We start from the raw sequence: 13222 nt of genomic DNA on the forward strand, positions 1-13222 counted from the left end.
AAGGATTTTAATCCATCGATCGAACTAAATTCCTTCGATCAATAAAACCTTGGAAAGCCTATGGGGACCTTCCCCATAGTCTAACATTGGCCTCGGTAGGTTTTAGGTGGCGAACTAGGTGGTCGACGTTTTTTTCCTCTATTCCTTCACTCGAACTAAGTAAATGGACCCCTTAATATTTAATTTTAAAATTGGCATGAAGTGATATCACCCCCTTCCTCCCAACAGCCTATGAACAGAACAATTAGAATGTAACAAGATAACTCCCTGACACAAGATAACAGCTCCCTGGTAGATATGAGAATAACACTCAATAGTAAAAATCCAAGTCCCACTGTGACTCCTTTTGTTACATTAAGTAGCATAAACAGCAGAACATTTCATATGGTAGAGTGAATTATTTGCAGTGTAATTTAGAAATAAAAACTATACAATGAAAAGCATGACATAGTCCATTTAAGATTTCCCTGTTTTGTTGTGGTTCCCCCAATATATAATGCAAAAAGCATTTCCCTGATTTTTCATTTTCTCGGATTTTACACTATTTTTCCTGGTCCCCTGAAAGACTTAAAATAGGGTTTCTACTGTACATGACTGATATAGCATTTAGGGGAGGGTTGAATCTACAACCATAATCTGCACACATGATAGTCCTTAACAATCATAAATAGGAAAGCCCTGGAGCTATAAATGCAGGGGCTGCATAACAAGGAATCTGAATGACCAGCAAAACCAAATTTGACATAATGACCAAATAACACTGGTTTATATTTACAGATAGGCAGAATCAGATGTAGCTGTGATTGGGTGAGGAGGAATGAGTTAAGGCAGGGGAAAGCTGGACGGGTGGAGAAATAGAGGGATGTGATATCATGGGAAGAAGCAGTTCACTTCCTTATCTTCTGAGCAGGTAGAAACATGATTCCACCCATCATCCCTCTCCCATTTTTTGAATATTTTGTGAAATATCAGGAGTTTCTCTTCTTTATGTTCTCATATTATTCATTAATAACTGAATGCCAATGATTTCTTGAATGCACTGTTTTATTTTGATTTTTGTACCTTTATACAGTAAAAAATGTCAGAGTCAGCATTGTATTAATTCATGTTAAATGAATGCCAAATGCTTGATTCAGGGAATTTTTCCAATTGCCATTGGGGTGAGGAAGGAATTTTTTCCCTCTTGAGGCATAATTGGCATTGTCTTCAGGATGAGTTTTTTGCTTTCCTCAGGATCAAAACAGTGGATATATGATAATGTATTTTAAGTTTTATTTGTCACAGCAGTAGTAGGACCTTGCCAGAGTATTGTTCTCTCCTGTGACTGCACAGTAGATTGATTGATACAGACGCTACTACTGCTTGTGCTAGGGGGCAGCCTGCTTGGATTTCCTATCATCGATACACTGCAGATTTAAGACCAAAAGTTCATAGCAGAGTTTGGGGCCATCCTCTCTTTAGGTAGAGGCAGCCTAATACTGAGTGGTGGATACAGTATAATGACATAGTGCTGATCTCAAGTCTTCAGTGAGGAATGGCAGAGCATAGTAACAATCTCTATGGAATTCTGCCTTTGAATATTGCCATGGGGTGAGGCTGGTAAGATACTATTTATTTGATAAAATGTGAATACATGCTGTGGCCATTTTACCCCATTTCTGACTCCTGATGTTTCATTAAGGTATGTAACAATGGGGTTCAGTGGAATGGAGGACAAAGGGTCAATTGAGGAGTCCCCTTGTCAAGAAATCTTTTAGGTTAGCTTTTACTTGGAAAATTATTAATTAAACTTTAAAGATTTTACATTACAGTTGGCTAAAACCAGCAGTACAACTTTAGCTATTGAAATACGGAAATATAGGTATGGGATCTATTATTCTTGGGACCTTGGGGTTTCCCAGTAAGATTGTTTTGCCATCAAGTATAAGGTACTGTTTTATTATTACCGAGAAAAAGGAAATCATAAAACATAAAAATTATGTTTGAAGGAGTGTACGGGAGACAATACAGAGATCGCCTTCTTCCTGTATTTCAGAGCTTTCTGGCAAACAGGTTTCTAGAGATACCTTACCTATCATGCTTCTCTAAATTGTGTACATGCATAACTTTTGCAAAAGGCTGTAGAAAAATACATTAGCCTTTCAGAAAGCCGCTACATTCTAGTTGCATTTATTTTTTTGTTCATTATATGCTGTGGTTGCTCCTTCTAAAGGCCCTGTTACCTGGAAACGTCATATTATATCCATTCAATGAACAACAAGTTTAATGGAGCATTATTCCTAGTTGGATGTTAAATCAGTTAGAACAAAAAGTGACTTGAATATATCCACAAATTTTCTTCCATTGAAGTGCTGGTTCCAGTGCCTCAGTTTACGTTTAAATCACAAATTATTAAAACTGCACACAGTTCAGCAGTATTTAAATTTTCAATACTTTATTTACTATTCTGCACCCGAGAAAAATAAAAAATATTCAATAAAAAAATTAAATTTTTTGGGTTTTTATCAAGAAACTTGAATTTTTTTGGGTTTTTATAAAAAAATGTTTTTGAGATTTAATATACCCCGAAACTGGAAATAGCTCGAATTCGAAAATACTCCAGCTAAAACCTGTCAGGGTCATGTAGAATTCAATGGCAGAGGTCCCTAGAACCATTTGAAGATGTTAATAGCCTTCATTAATTGGAGCAATTCCAGTGTTTTCCATGATAAACTCGATTAATTAGAATATTTCGGGTTTTCACCTCAAATTCACTGATTCATGTTTTTTACATTAGAGTTTTTTCTTAAATTAGAAAACATTCGAGTAGTGAGTTAATTCGAGGTATAAGAAAACTCACAAACTTGACCTTTGATAAATAACCCCCCAAGGGTTTGGATTCAATCTAGGCAAATTTAAATCCTTTAAAAGTGCTGCAATTCAACGGAATCCCAAACCTAATCTATTCAGTGCAATATATTTTATACATATCTATAAATTCATACATACAAATACACAATCACACTATGGGGCCTATTTATCATGTTGTGCCAGATTATTTATGACAGAAAAACAGTATAAAGGCATTGTAAAATAAATAAAATAAATGGCATAATTATAAAGCTGTGTATTTTCTTTTATAACACCATATTAAACATCATAATTTCATGCTGTTATATTTACTGTATGTTGTAACCCATGCAGGTCAATGGGAAAAATTCACATAGCAACTAAATTTTGTTGGTACAAAAAAGTGGTGATGCATGATCACAGTTTTTTACATGGCATTTTCAAGCAATCACTGCCTTCTATGCTAGAATTTTACATGGAATAAATTTGCACCAACAATGAATATTCAGCTTAATAAAGAAATACACCATTTTTACTTTTTTGTTATGCATGGTGTATCTGCAATAGGCTTGAAAAGTATCGGGAATTGGCTTTTTAATCAACATCAACACAGGGTCACAACTAAGCATACAGTTAAGTAATTTCCAGCAGCATTGTGGCCTTATATAATGCAACAAACAGTTTATAAAATGTCTGCTTTGCTAAAGCTTCCCCAGTTGCAAACATAGACATCATGGAGGATAAACAGGTCAGTCACACAGTGGTTGGCCATGTAAAATCTCAGAAAAAGACTGCCAAGTACTGAAATATTGAGTGCATTACAATTGCAAGTTCTTTTATATGGAAGTGGTCAGCAGAAGAAATATTAAGTCCTTATTTTTGAATTCCTGGCTTGGAGGCAAGCTTTAGTTGCTAAAAAAACAGTTGTACTACAAAACAAAGCCTTCTTTAGACCTATATAGGACTTACCAAATATGTACTTGGCACCCCCATGAATTTTTTCATGCTTGTGTTGCTCCCCAACCCTTTTCACAATTAAATGTGGCTCACAGGTAGAAAAGGTTGTGGACCTCAGTTCTGGAGTCTAGGTTTGGTTATGGCTGGAAAAAGTTGCCTTCCTGCTTGCTAAAGTTTGCTGGACTATGATTTTTATAGTTTAGAATAAGGCTCTTTGGCCCAATTAAACTGTAGCATCAATTTGTGAAAGGCCTTTTTTATTTTGGAAATAAAGTATAATTTGCATAGGTCTGTACAGAATTGCTGAACTAGTAATAATAAACCTTTGAACCCAATTGAACATTTGTTGGATAAACTAGAATGTTATCTGTGAGCCAGGCCCCATTGCATAAAATCAGTGTCCAGAGACAGAGATATGAGATTCCCAGCATGTGTCAAAATATGTATAAAACATAGCTATAGGATTAAGAGCTACAGTATGCTGACACTTTTGGAAACCAACATCATGGAGTAGTTGGAGTAATTGCTTATTTGCTTCCCTCCATTGTCCCATAGTTCCCTTCTTTGAAAGGTGATGAGATCATGATAATCTTTCCTCAAGTGGCACCATGGGCAGCAAATAGGCAAATATGTTAGAAGATAGAAAAAGTGATCTGATTAATTACAATGGGCAACTTCATTGGTGCAGTTTAGCACCTATGTAGTAAAGCCACCCCAGGATCTCAAGATAGTAATGCATAGGCAGGCGGGGGTGGTTAGCTGATGAGAAATAGCCATTTATGGAAAAAACAGACCATGTAAAACATTATTAGTATGCTCAAAGCATGACAGATGTACATCGTATTACAGTTCCAGTTTCCTATACTGTAATAGCCAAAGGCCATGGTAAGATAAAAGGGGTTTGAATGGCTGGACAGCTTAAATATCCCTTCAAGTTCTGGCATATGGATCTGCTTGATTAACCTCTAAATAAACCTTTGGAAACAGACTGTTTGAACAAATGGGTCACTTTGGCATCTGCTGCAAATCTACAACTCTAAAACACAGAAGACAGTTGAAGTTACTTGTAATTCTACAGCATTAGGGTGGTGGCGGACGGAGAGATTAGTTGCCCAGCGTCAAATCTTTTCTAGTGCGGACGACTAATCTCCCCAAATGCCTTCCCGCCAGAAAGAATGTGAATCCTCTACAGGACGGCATACGTATCGCTTCGAAGTGAAGTTGCCTCACGAGGAAACTTCGAGCGACATCAGAGTTCCGAATCTTTCAAAATCTCCCCGTCGGCCACTGCTTTAAGGGTGGTGGTAGATGGAGAGATTTTGAAAGATTTGTCACCTGTGATTTTTTATGTGTAGCCGTGGGTGACAAATCTCCCGAAAATGCCTCTCCATTACCGGTAATTGAAATCTCTGGTGGTATGTCCAACTTGTTGCTAAATCGCTCTGCGTAGGAAACTTCGGGTGATTTAGTAATAAGTTGGACATACTGTCAGCAATTTTAATTACTGGCAATGGAGAGGCATTTTCAGGATCCCTGTCGCCTGCGGCCACGCAAAAGGAGTCTTGAGCAATAAATCTTCCTAAATCTCCCTGTTAGCCATTGCCCTTAAGGCTGCAAGCTAATCATCGCTAATAGAGGTATTTTACTGTCTCTCCATTACACCTGACCTATCAGCATTTTCCCCTATATTCCAATGTAATTGTGGTAATTTGTTGCATTTGTGCTATTTACATTGTGCCCTTAGATGCTTCTCCGTGAATCAAAAGCCTTTTTATACCACACAGTTAAATGCACATCCCAAAAATACCTCACCCAAATTAGCATATCAATACTTACCATTAGCAAAATAAAATATACATTTTAAAGCAGTCTAGTAACCAATAGCAACCATCTTTTAAATAATCTATTAAATAAAAATCTATATCCAGTTATTTGCCACAAGTTACTAGATGTAAATATTACATTACCCCATAGGTTTCTACAAATACAAGTTTTAATATCACATTATGGCTCAGCAGGGAAAACTACCATGATTCACGAAAATAGAAAAGTGGGTCATGTTACATCATGTTCAACCAAGTGCAACACTGAAGCCTACATGTACGTCAACCTGTCTATAAATCTTCCATGTGCAGCAGCTCTTTGGATGACAAGGTTCTTTCTTCCTAATGCTTCCATTAAATGCCTTTTTTTTATGACTTCATATTCTGTGCATGGCATAATGTATAGCAATTCTAAGCACTGCTTTACAATGTGACTTTTGTTTGACCAGGTCTTCTAAACGCACAAGAATATTTTACATACTGAGACCCGGAACTGTGAAAAAAAAAATCTCTTTAATGAGGAGACAGTTGTACATTTATCAAAGAATATAGAAATATTTCAGTATATAAAATGCATGAAATTGAAGAGATGAGTTATGGTTTATTTTGTAAAAACTGACAAATGTTTAACTAACCTGTTTTTCATTTTCATCCTCCAGCCTCAGCCTGTCCTCTATGCAGTTTCTGGCCTGTAGGAATGCGTTTCGTTGGGCCCTTTCTGTTAAAATTCTCACGAAGACCCCCGACAAATTTACACTGACAAAAAGAATAGCATTGACCACAAGCTGTTGAAACAGAGAAGGCATGTTAATGCTTAATAGAAATAATTGTTATAGTGAAATATACTGTATATAGGTATAGGACTAATACTCCACAATGCCTGGGAATTGGATCACTTAACCACAAATCTACTTAAAAACATTAAATAAACCCAATAGCCTAGTTGTGCCACAAACATTGATTCATGCTGCTCATTCAGAATCAAGTACATGGTACTGTTTTCTCATTACAGAGAAAAATATATATATATATATATATATATATATATATATATATATAGCAAAATGCATACTTCGGATAAAAAAATGGCACAACATTTTTCATATTCAGGAGCATATTGATAAAAACACTTTGTTTTAATTTCCCACGTCCTGTAATATTTGCTATCAAGATTCAATTTGATGAGGAAAACGTTATCTCATAATTCCATTCCAAATTTCTCTATAGACCTTATTTGAGTTCTAACATGAAAACCTGTAAGATAAGTTTTTCTTGTAAAATTTAATTGGACCTTGTGCGTCTTTGCAGCCCAACCTAAAATTGCAACCAATCCTGTGCAATTGTACAACAGCATGGCCAAGAAGAATGGGATGCACAGTGCAACTGTGGTTGAACTCTATTCCACAACTTTGCACAGAAATTTCCACCAACCTGTTATGTTCTGATTTGTGAAACAGAATAAAGCAGTGACATCCAGGCAACCATACAGCTAATGCATCTGTAGGGTAGCTGTTATTATACAGTAAAATGTTACAAATCTGTTTTACCTGTTTTTTTCTAATGGCGACTATACTATACTTCCCTCATTCTCTGCCTCTGTGAATAATAAAAATGAGTTTTAATTATTTTATCCACCATTGTGCACATATATAAATCACGTTTCCATTCATTTTCAAAAATCGGAGAAATGGCAACTGGCATAAACTTGATTATCAACTTGCTTCAACAAATTGCAGGCAAAAAGGGGCAAATCTCCACCTAGGTGCAATCGCACAGAATTAAATTTGACACCTAAGGGTAATCAGTGCTACCTGAGAATGACAAATCTCATCAAAATGCCTTGTCATTCACAAACTTTCAGATCACTACACGTAAAACACATTACATGCAGTGATCTGGCTTAATCCTGGGAAAATGTGGAAACTGTCACAAATGAACACTAAGCCATACATTGCTCCAACTGGTAAATAAGTAAAGCAGACTGGAATATGTTCATTATTTGAAAGATCTTATTCTAAACATGATATTTGCTTGATGTCAGATGTGGTCATACATTGATTAGAATACAGAGTCCTCTAGTAAAGACTCAATATCTCCTATGCCAAACTTCTACCCTTCAGCACCATAATATCTGGACTGAATGCTACACTGTATTCTGAGAAGTTATCATATTAATATAATTTCATGCTTGTATTAGGATGTTTTAGGCAATTGTGATTATGGTACAGTGCTGAATGCTATACTAGAAGGTTGTTGAACAAACAAAAAGTTATAGGCTTCATTCTTTTAAAGCACAAATTAGGGTTTTCATCCTTTGAGGTATATACATACATGTCAGGTAACATCACAGCAATTCAGTGCCAAAACCCTCATTTGTTCATTGACATACAGGTTATATTTAAGGCCAAATATAGATAAAAGGCCTAAATAGAGAGTGTACAAGGAGAACAACAGAGGACCAAATACATAACCTTCAGGCACCCCCACAATAAGATGAATGGGGGGAGGAGGTTTGTTAGCAAAAGTAACAAAGAAGGAGAGGTCAGTAGGGTAGGAAAAGAACCAGGATGCAACTTGATCCCAGATACCAATTGAATGGAGAATTTGCATTAGAAAAGAATGGTCAAAAGTATCAAAAGCAGAAGATCCAGGAGAATGAGAATAAAGTAATGTCTCTTGGCCTTATAGTTTTTTTTATTATCTATCTATCTATCTATCTATCTCTATCTCTCTCTCTATATATATATATATATATATATATATATATATATATATATATATATCTATCTATCTCTATATATATATATATATATATATATATATATATATATATATATACACACACACACATATATATCACTTGGTCATTCTCATCTTTAGTTACTCAGTTTACCAAGAACTTGAAATCTTATTTTTTCAACTCATCAAACAGTACACCCTCACTTGTAAACAGAAAGGTATTTAGTAAAAGAGAGGTATGAGAGCAGTGGCAAATGCTGATATGAAGTAACTAACGCTCCAAGAGTCAGGCTGGTAGACATGTGCTTGGTCTGGATATCAGGTACTGGCAACAAGAGTCAAAGTGCAGGCAAGGTTAAACCAGAAGACAGCAGAATATGAGAAAAGTATCAAAAGGAAATCCAAAAAGCAGAATGAGGAACAAATTAGGTCATTAAACATTATACAGGTATATATTAAACAGGGACCTGTTAACCAGAATGCTCAAGACCTGGGTTAAATGTTTCTGTAATTTGAATCTCCATATTTGATGTCTAGTAAAAAATTATTTAAACATTAAATAAATCCAATTATATTGTTTTGCCTCCAGTAAGGATTATTTGGGTTTGAGTAAAAGGCACTGTGTTTTAATTGCAGGAAAAAAAATGTTCCTGTAATTTGTGGATAACGGCTTTCCAGTAATGGGTCCTATACCTATACTGTAATCACAATCACAGAAAAGGCACAGCACATTGCTTAAACTATGTTCAAGTGTCAAATAACCTGTGGATTAGTCTTAAATAGCAACTCAGCGTCACAATGCATTGTGTTACTACAAGCATGCATGGAGATTAGTGAAAAGCCTGGGAGAGGAGGGAGTTTTGATACAACCCTATGACACATTTCAATTTAAACCAAAATAAAATAAAGAATAACTAAAGAACCTAGGGGAAATATACCGCCATAACTTGCCATTTTACAATGTATATTTATATGAAAGTGTATACAAAAATAATAGCTCCTTATGTAATCGAAATAATTTTTTTATCAATTCTTTATTTTTTCAATTTTGAACAAACACAAAGAAAAAAAAAACACAAAAAGGGGATGGGGGAAAAGGGTATACAGAAAGGAAAACAGGGGAGGAGAGGTGATGTGTGGTTCCATTCCACATTGTGTACAAATAATTAAGCAAACATAAAGCACCAGAATTAACTGAAAAATGTGTATATTGTTGTATAGCAGAAAAGCCTCTGCACTTTCAGAACCAAGTTAGGCAAAAATGTTTTTCAGGTTATAGATTTTAATTCAGGCGTGCTTGTAATAAGGAAGGAAACCAACAAAATTCAACAAAACTGTCATTCCTCCTGGCATACCTCCGAACATTTAAGAATAAGAAAGAGGGACATTGACAGTGAGTGTAGTGCTCCCACCCTTTAGCCACACCCCCTGAATACATTGACCATAAAAAAGTTAAAAATCCCAGACATGCCAGTAAGATCACTGCAAAAATGGCCAATGAGTACTCCATTAACTCCCTTCCTTTCCCCCAGCAGTTTATCAACAGGACAATGGACAGAAACCAAAACAACATCTCCCTGACACCTCTACTGCCTGAATTGTTAGGTGTTCCATGGGCTAATAGAACTGCTGATACTGTCCTGAATTTTAGCAAAACTGCCTATACTGCCTATACCAGGCATCCCCAACCTTTTTTTACCTGTGAGCCATATTCAAATGTAAAAGAAGTTGGAGAACAACACAAGCATATGAAAAGCTTTTGTGGGTGCCAAATATAAGATGTGATTGGTTGGTAAGTCCCTATGTGGACTGTCAGCCTATAGCAGGTTTGCTAGTTTGTTAGTTTTTTTATGCAACAAAAACTCGCCTGCAAGCCAGGAATTCAAAAATAAGCACCTGCTTTGAGGCCACTGTGAGTAACATCAAATGGATTGATGAGCAACATGTGGCTAACAAACCACTGGTTTGCAATGAGTGGCCTATACTGTCTCTCAATAATTTAGGGTGGCTTCAGGCATTTCTCTACTAGCTAAACTAAACTGTGGAGAAAATGCCCCATGTGTCAATACAATTAGCCTGTATAATAAAAGATATATAAACACAGTACACAGTTGTAAATTATGGTGAAAAAATTCCAGATCCTAAATAAATTATACAGTGAGGGGCAGAAGTCACGGCATACAAAATATATTAAATATAGTGAGACACAGAGGGTAGTGGCTAAATGAAAGGCAATGATTTCTAACACTGCAGACCCCATTACCCTTCCAAAAAGCAGCTTTCCTGTAGGCTAGAGAAGATTTCAGGCTCAGCATTGTAGAAATCAAAACCTATTTAGAAATTGTTTGCATTGTTAAATGAGCTCCCAGTGTAAATTAGAGATAAAAAGTATAACATAAAACTCGCAGCTATCAAGTTAAATACTGCGAATCTGACCATTTCTCTTTGGCGAAAATTCTCTAAATGGCGAAAATGCACCGAAGTGCATTGAAGTCTATGGGTGACAAAACATTTTTTGACGTGCTACAATTTTATAGAGCCGAAACTACTTCGCACTCATCACTACAGTGTTTAACCCTCTGATTGGTGCCACACAGAACAAAAAAGTTGCCACTGACAAGATTCCCTTCTACACAATGATTGGTGTTTTGACTGCAGAAGAACACCGTTTTCATATACAATAAATAGTACTTTATTAAGGCTTGTGCCACAGGGGGTCGAAATCAGCCTTCTGAAATCTGCAGGCCGATTTCAGCCCCTACCTCGAGCAGTAGCTTCCTATTCCCACTTCTGTTCACGTCCAAAACCATTCTGTCGGTTTCGGAGTGAACACACTTGCCAGATTTTGAGGAAGGAACGCAAGACTTTGCATTCCGAGACTAGAACTGATGAGTTTGTTTGTGCTGGAGCCGACACAATGATTCTGCGAAAGAAGAAGGAGGTTACTGCCCGTGGTAGGGGCTGAAATCAGCCTGCAAACTTCAGTAGGCTAATTTAGGCCCATGTGGCCCCTAGCCTAAGGCTCTTATTGGCATGGAGCAGTGTACTGTAATACATTTTCACATATACTGAGAACTGTGCGCTGCTGTGTAGACTATGTTATACACTGACAACAAAGGAGTGTGATGTGTTGACCTTTATTGAGGGCTGTGTGGCCACTGTTTAAACAATGTAGTGCATATTAAGAGGCCTATGGGGACCCAGTATACAAATGATACTCATTAGTGTACACGCAGAGAGATTAGTGTGGTTGATGACAATGTGAGCTAAAAGTAAATGGTGAGGCATATTTATTAAAGGGGTGGTTCACCTTTAATTTGACTTTTTGTTTGTTATAGAGTGGCCAATTCTAAGCCACTTTCCAATTGGTCTTTATTATTTCTTTTTTTATAGTTTTTAAATGATTTGACGTCTTCTTCCCACTCTTTCCAGCTTTGCAAATTGTCTCAGAATATCGCTCTCATACTAAAAGTGAACAACCCCTTTGAAATTCAAATCTGTGATTTTTTTTTTTTTATTAAAAAAACTTGGAAACTCACCAAATAATGTGCACCTATTTATTTAAAAGCTTGACGAATAAGAAAAATAACTCTAAGTTAGACAAAACACAAAATTCAAAAGACTTTGAAAAACTCCAATTGAAAAAATTGCTTAACTTTTGCCTAGGACAACTTTTCCATGAACTCCCCAGCTATTTGATGATTTTTACATTCAAGTTTTATGAGCCTTAATAAATCACAAACATTTAAGTTTATGGTAAAAATTTGTTTTTAGTTTTTTTTACAGTGCGGGTGCTGAAATTGTGGAATTCTCCCCCTGAATCAGTCGTACTGGCAGATACTTTAGATCAAGAAGGGGTTGGATCAATGTTCCCTCTAAGGTGTGTGCGATCATGCGAGAGCACACAAGTTTCGAGGCTAGCTCACACAACAAATTGTGGTGCGCACAAAGATTGTTGTGGTAAAACCCCAAATTTTGTATCCATTCTGACCTGAGCACACAGTTTTTAAAAACTGCGCACACAAGTTAAAATTGTGCGCACAAAATAATTTTTTTGCACACACAGCCGATAAGGAATTAGAGGGAACATTGCGTCGGATGTCTCTTTATTATTTATAGTTTATTAAATGTTGTTAAATGTAAACATTCAACTCTCAGTACAAGTGAGCAATACCATTACAGAATTTAGAACAAAAAAACAAGAGAGAAAAAATGGATGGCTTTTTAGCAAATGAAAAAATATATTGAAAATAGCTTTTAGTAAATAGTTGATCCAGGGACTAGTCCGTTATTTTGGAGTCAGGAAGGACTATTTCCCCTCTCTGAGGCAAATTGGAGAGGCTTTAGTTGGGTTTTTTAACTAGTAGTTAGGCAGGTTTTATATTGGGACAAAATGCTGAACTCAATGAAGCAGATTCATTAAGGTTGAGAGGCAGAACTCAAACAATTTGAGCAATTCAAGCTTTTTTTCACCCAAAACTCGATCAATTTGAGTTACTAGAGAAACCTGGAGGTACTACTGTAGTGGTGAATATGCTGGGTGGCTGATGTGTATTGCTTGATAAACTAGTGATAAACTAGTACATTGTTGTCTACTTCTTGAAGGCCTTCAATAAAATGCATAAGGTATTCAGATACTGTGTTGTAATACAATGAAGGCAGTTTGGTTGTAGTGAAATTCCCACTGGGGGCACTGTGGGAAAAAAACAATTAAAAAAATTACAATTTGTCATTAAACAGCTGTTTAATAGGATAGTACCTTATGGGATCCGTTATCCAGAAACCTGTTATCCAGAAATCTCTGAATTACAGAAATGCCGTTTCCCATAGACTCCATTTCATCCAAATAATCCAAATTTAAAAAAAAAAAATGA

General features: G+C 36.2%; 1 protein-coding gene across 2 annotated transcripts in view; it reads right to left on the reverse strand.

The window, feature by feature from the left end:
* The window catches only part of adcy1.L (adenylate cyclase 1 (brain) L homeolog), a 108012-nt gene that overhangs the window by 84531 nt on the left and 10259 nt on the right, over positions 1-13222 (reverse strand). For both annotated transcript variants that reach the window (XM_018267550.2, XM_041566109.1), the window contains exon 2: positions 6245-6394. In XM_018267550.2, coding sequence (XP_018123039.1) covers positions 6245-6394 — 150 coding nt within the window. The remainder of the gene's footprint in view (positions 1-6244; positions 6395-13222) is intronic.

Source organism: Xenopus laevis, chromosome 6L (assembly GCF_017654675.1).
Source record: "Xenopus laevis strain J_2021 chromosome 6L, Xenopus_laevis_v10.1, whole genome shotgun sequence".
NCBI classification, from domain to species: Eukaryota; Metazoa; Chordata; class Amphibia; order Anura; family Pipidae; genus Xenopus; species Xenopus laevis.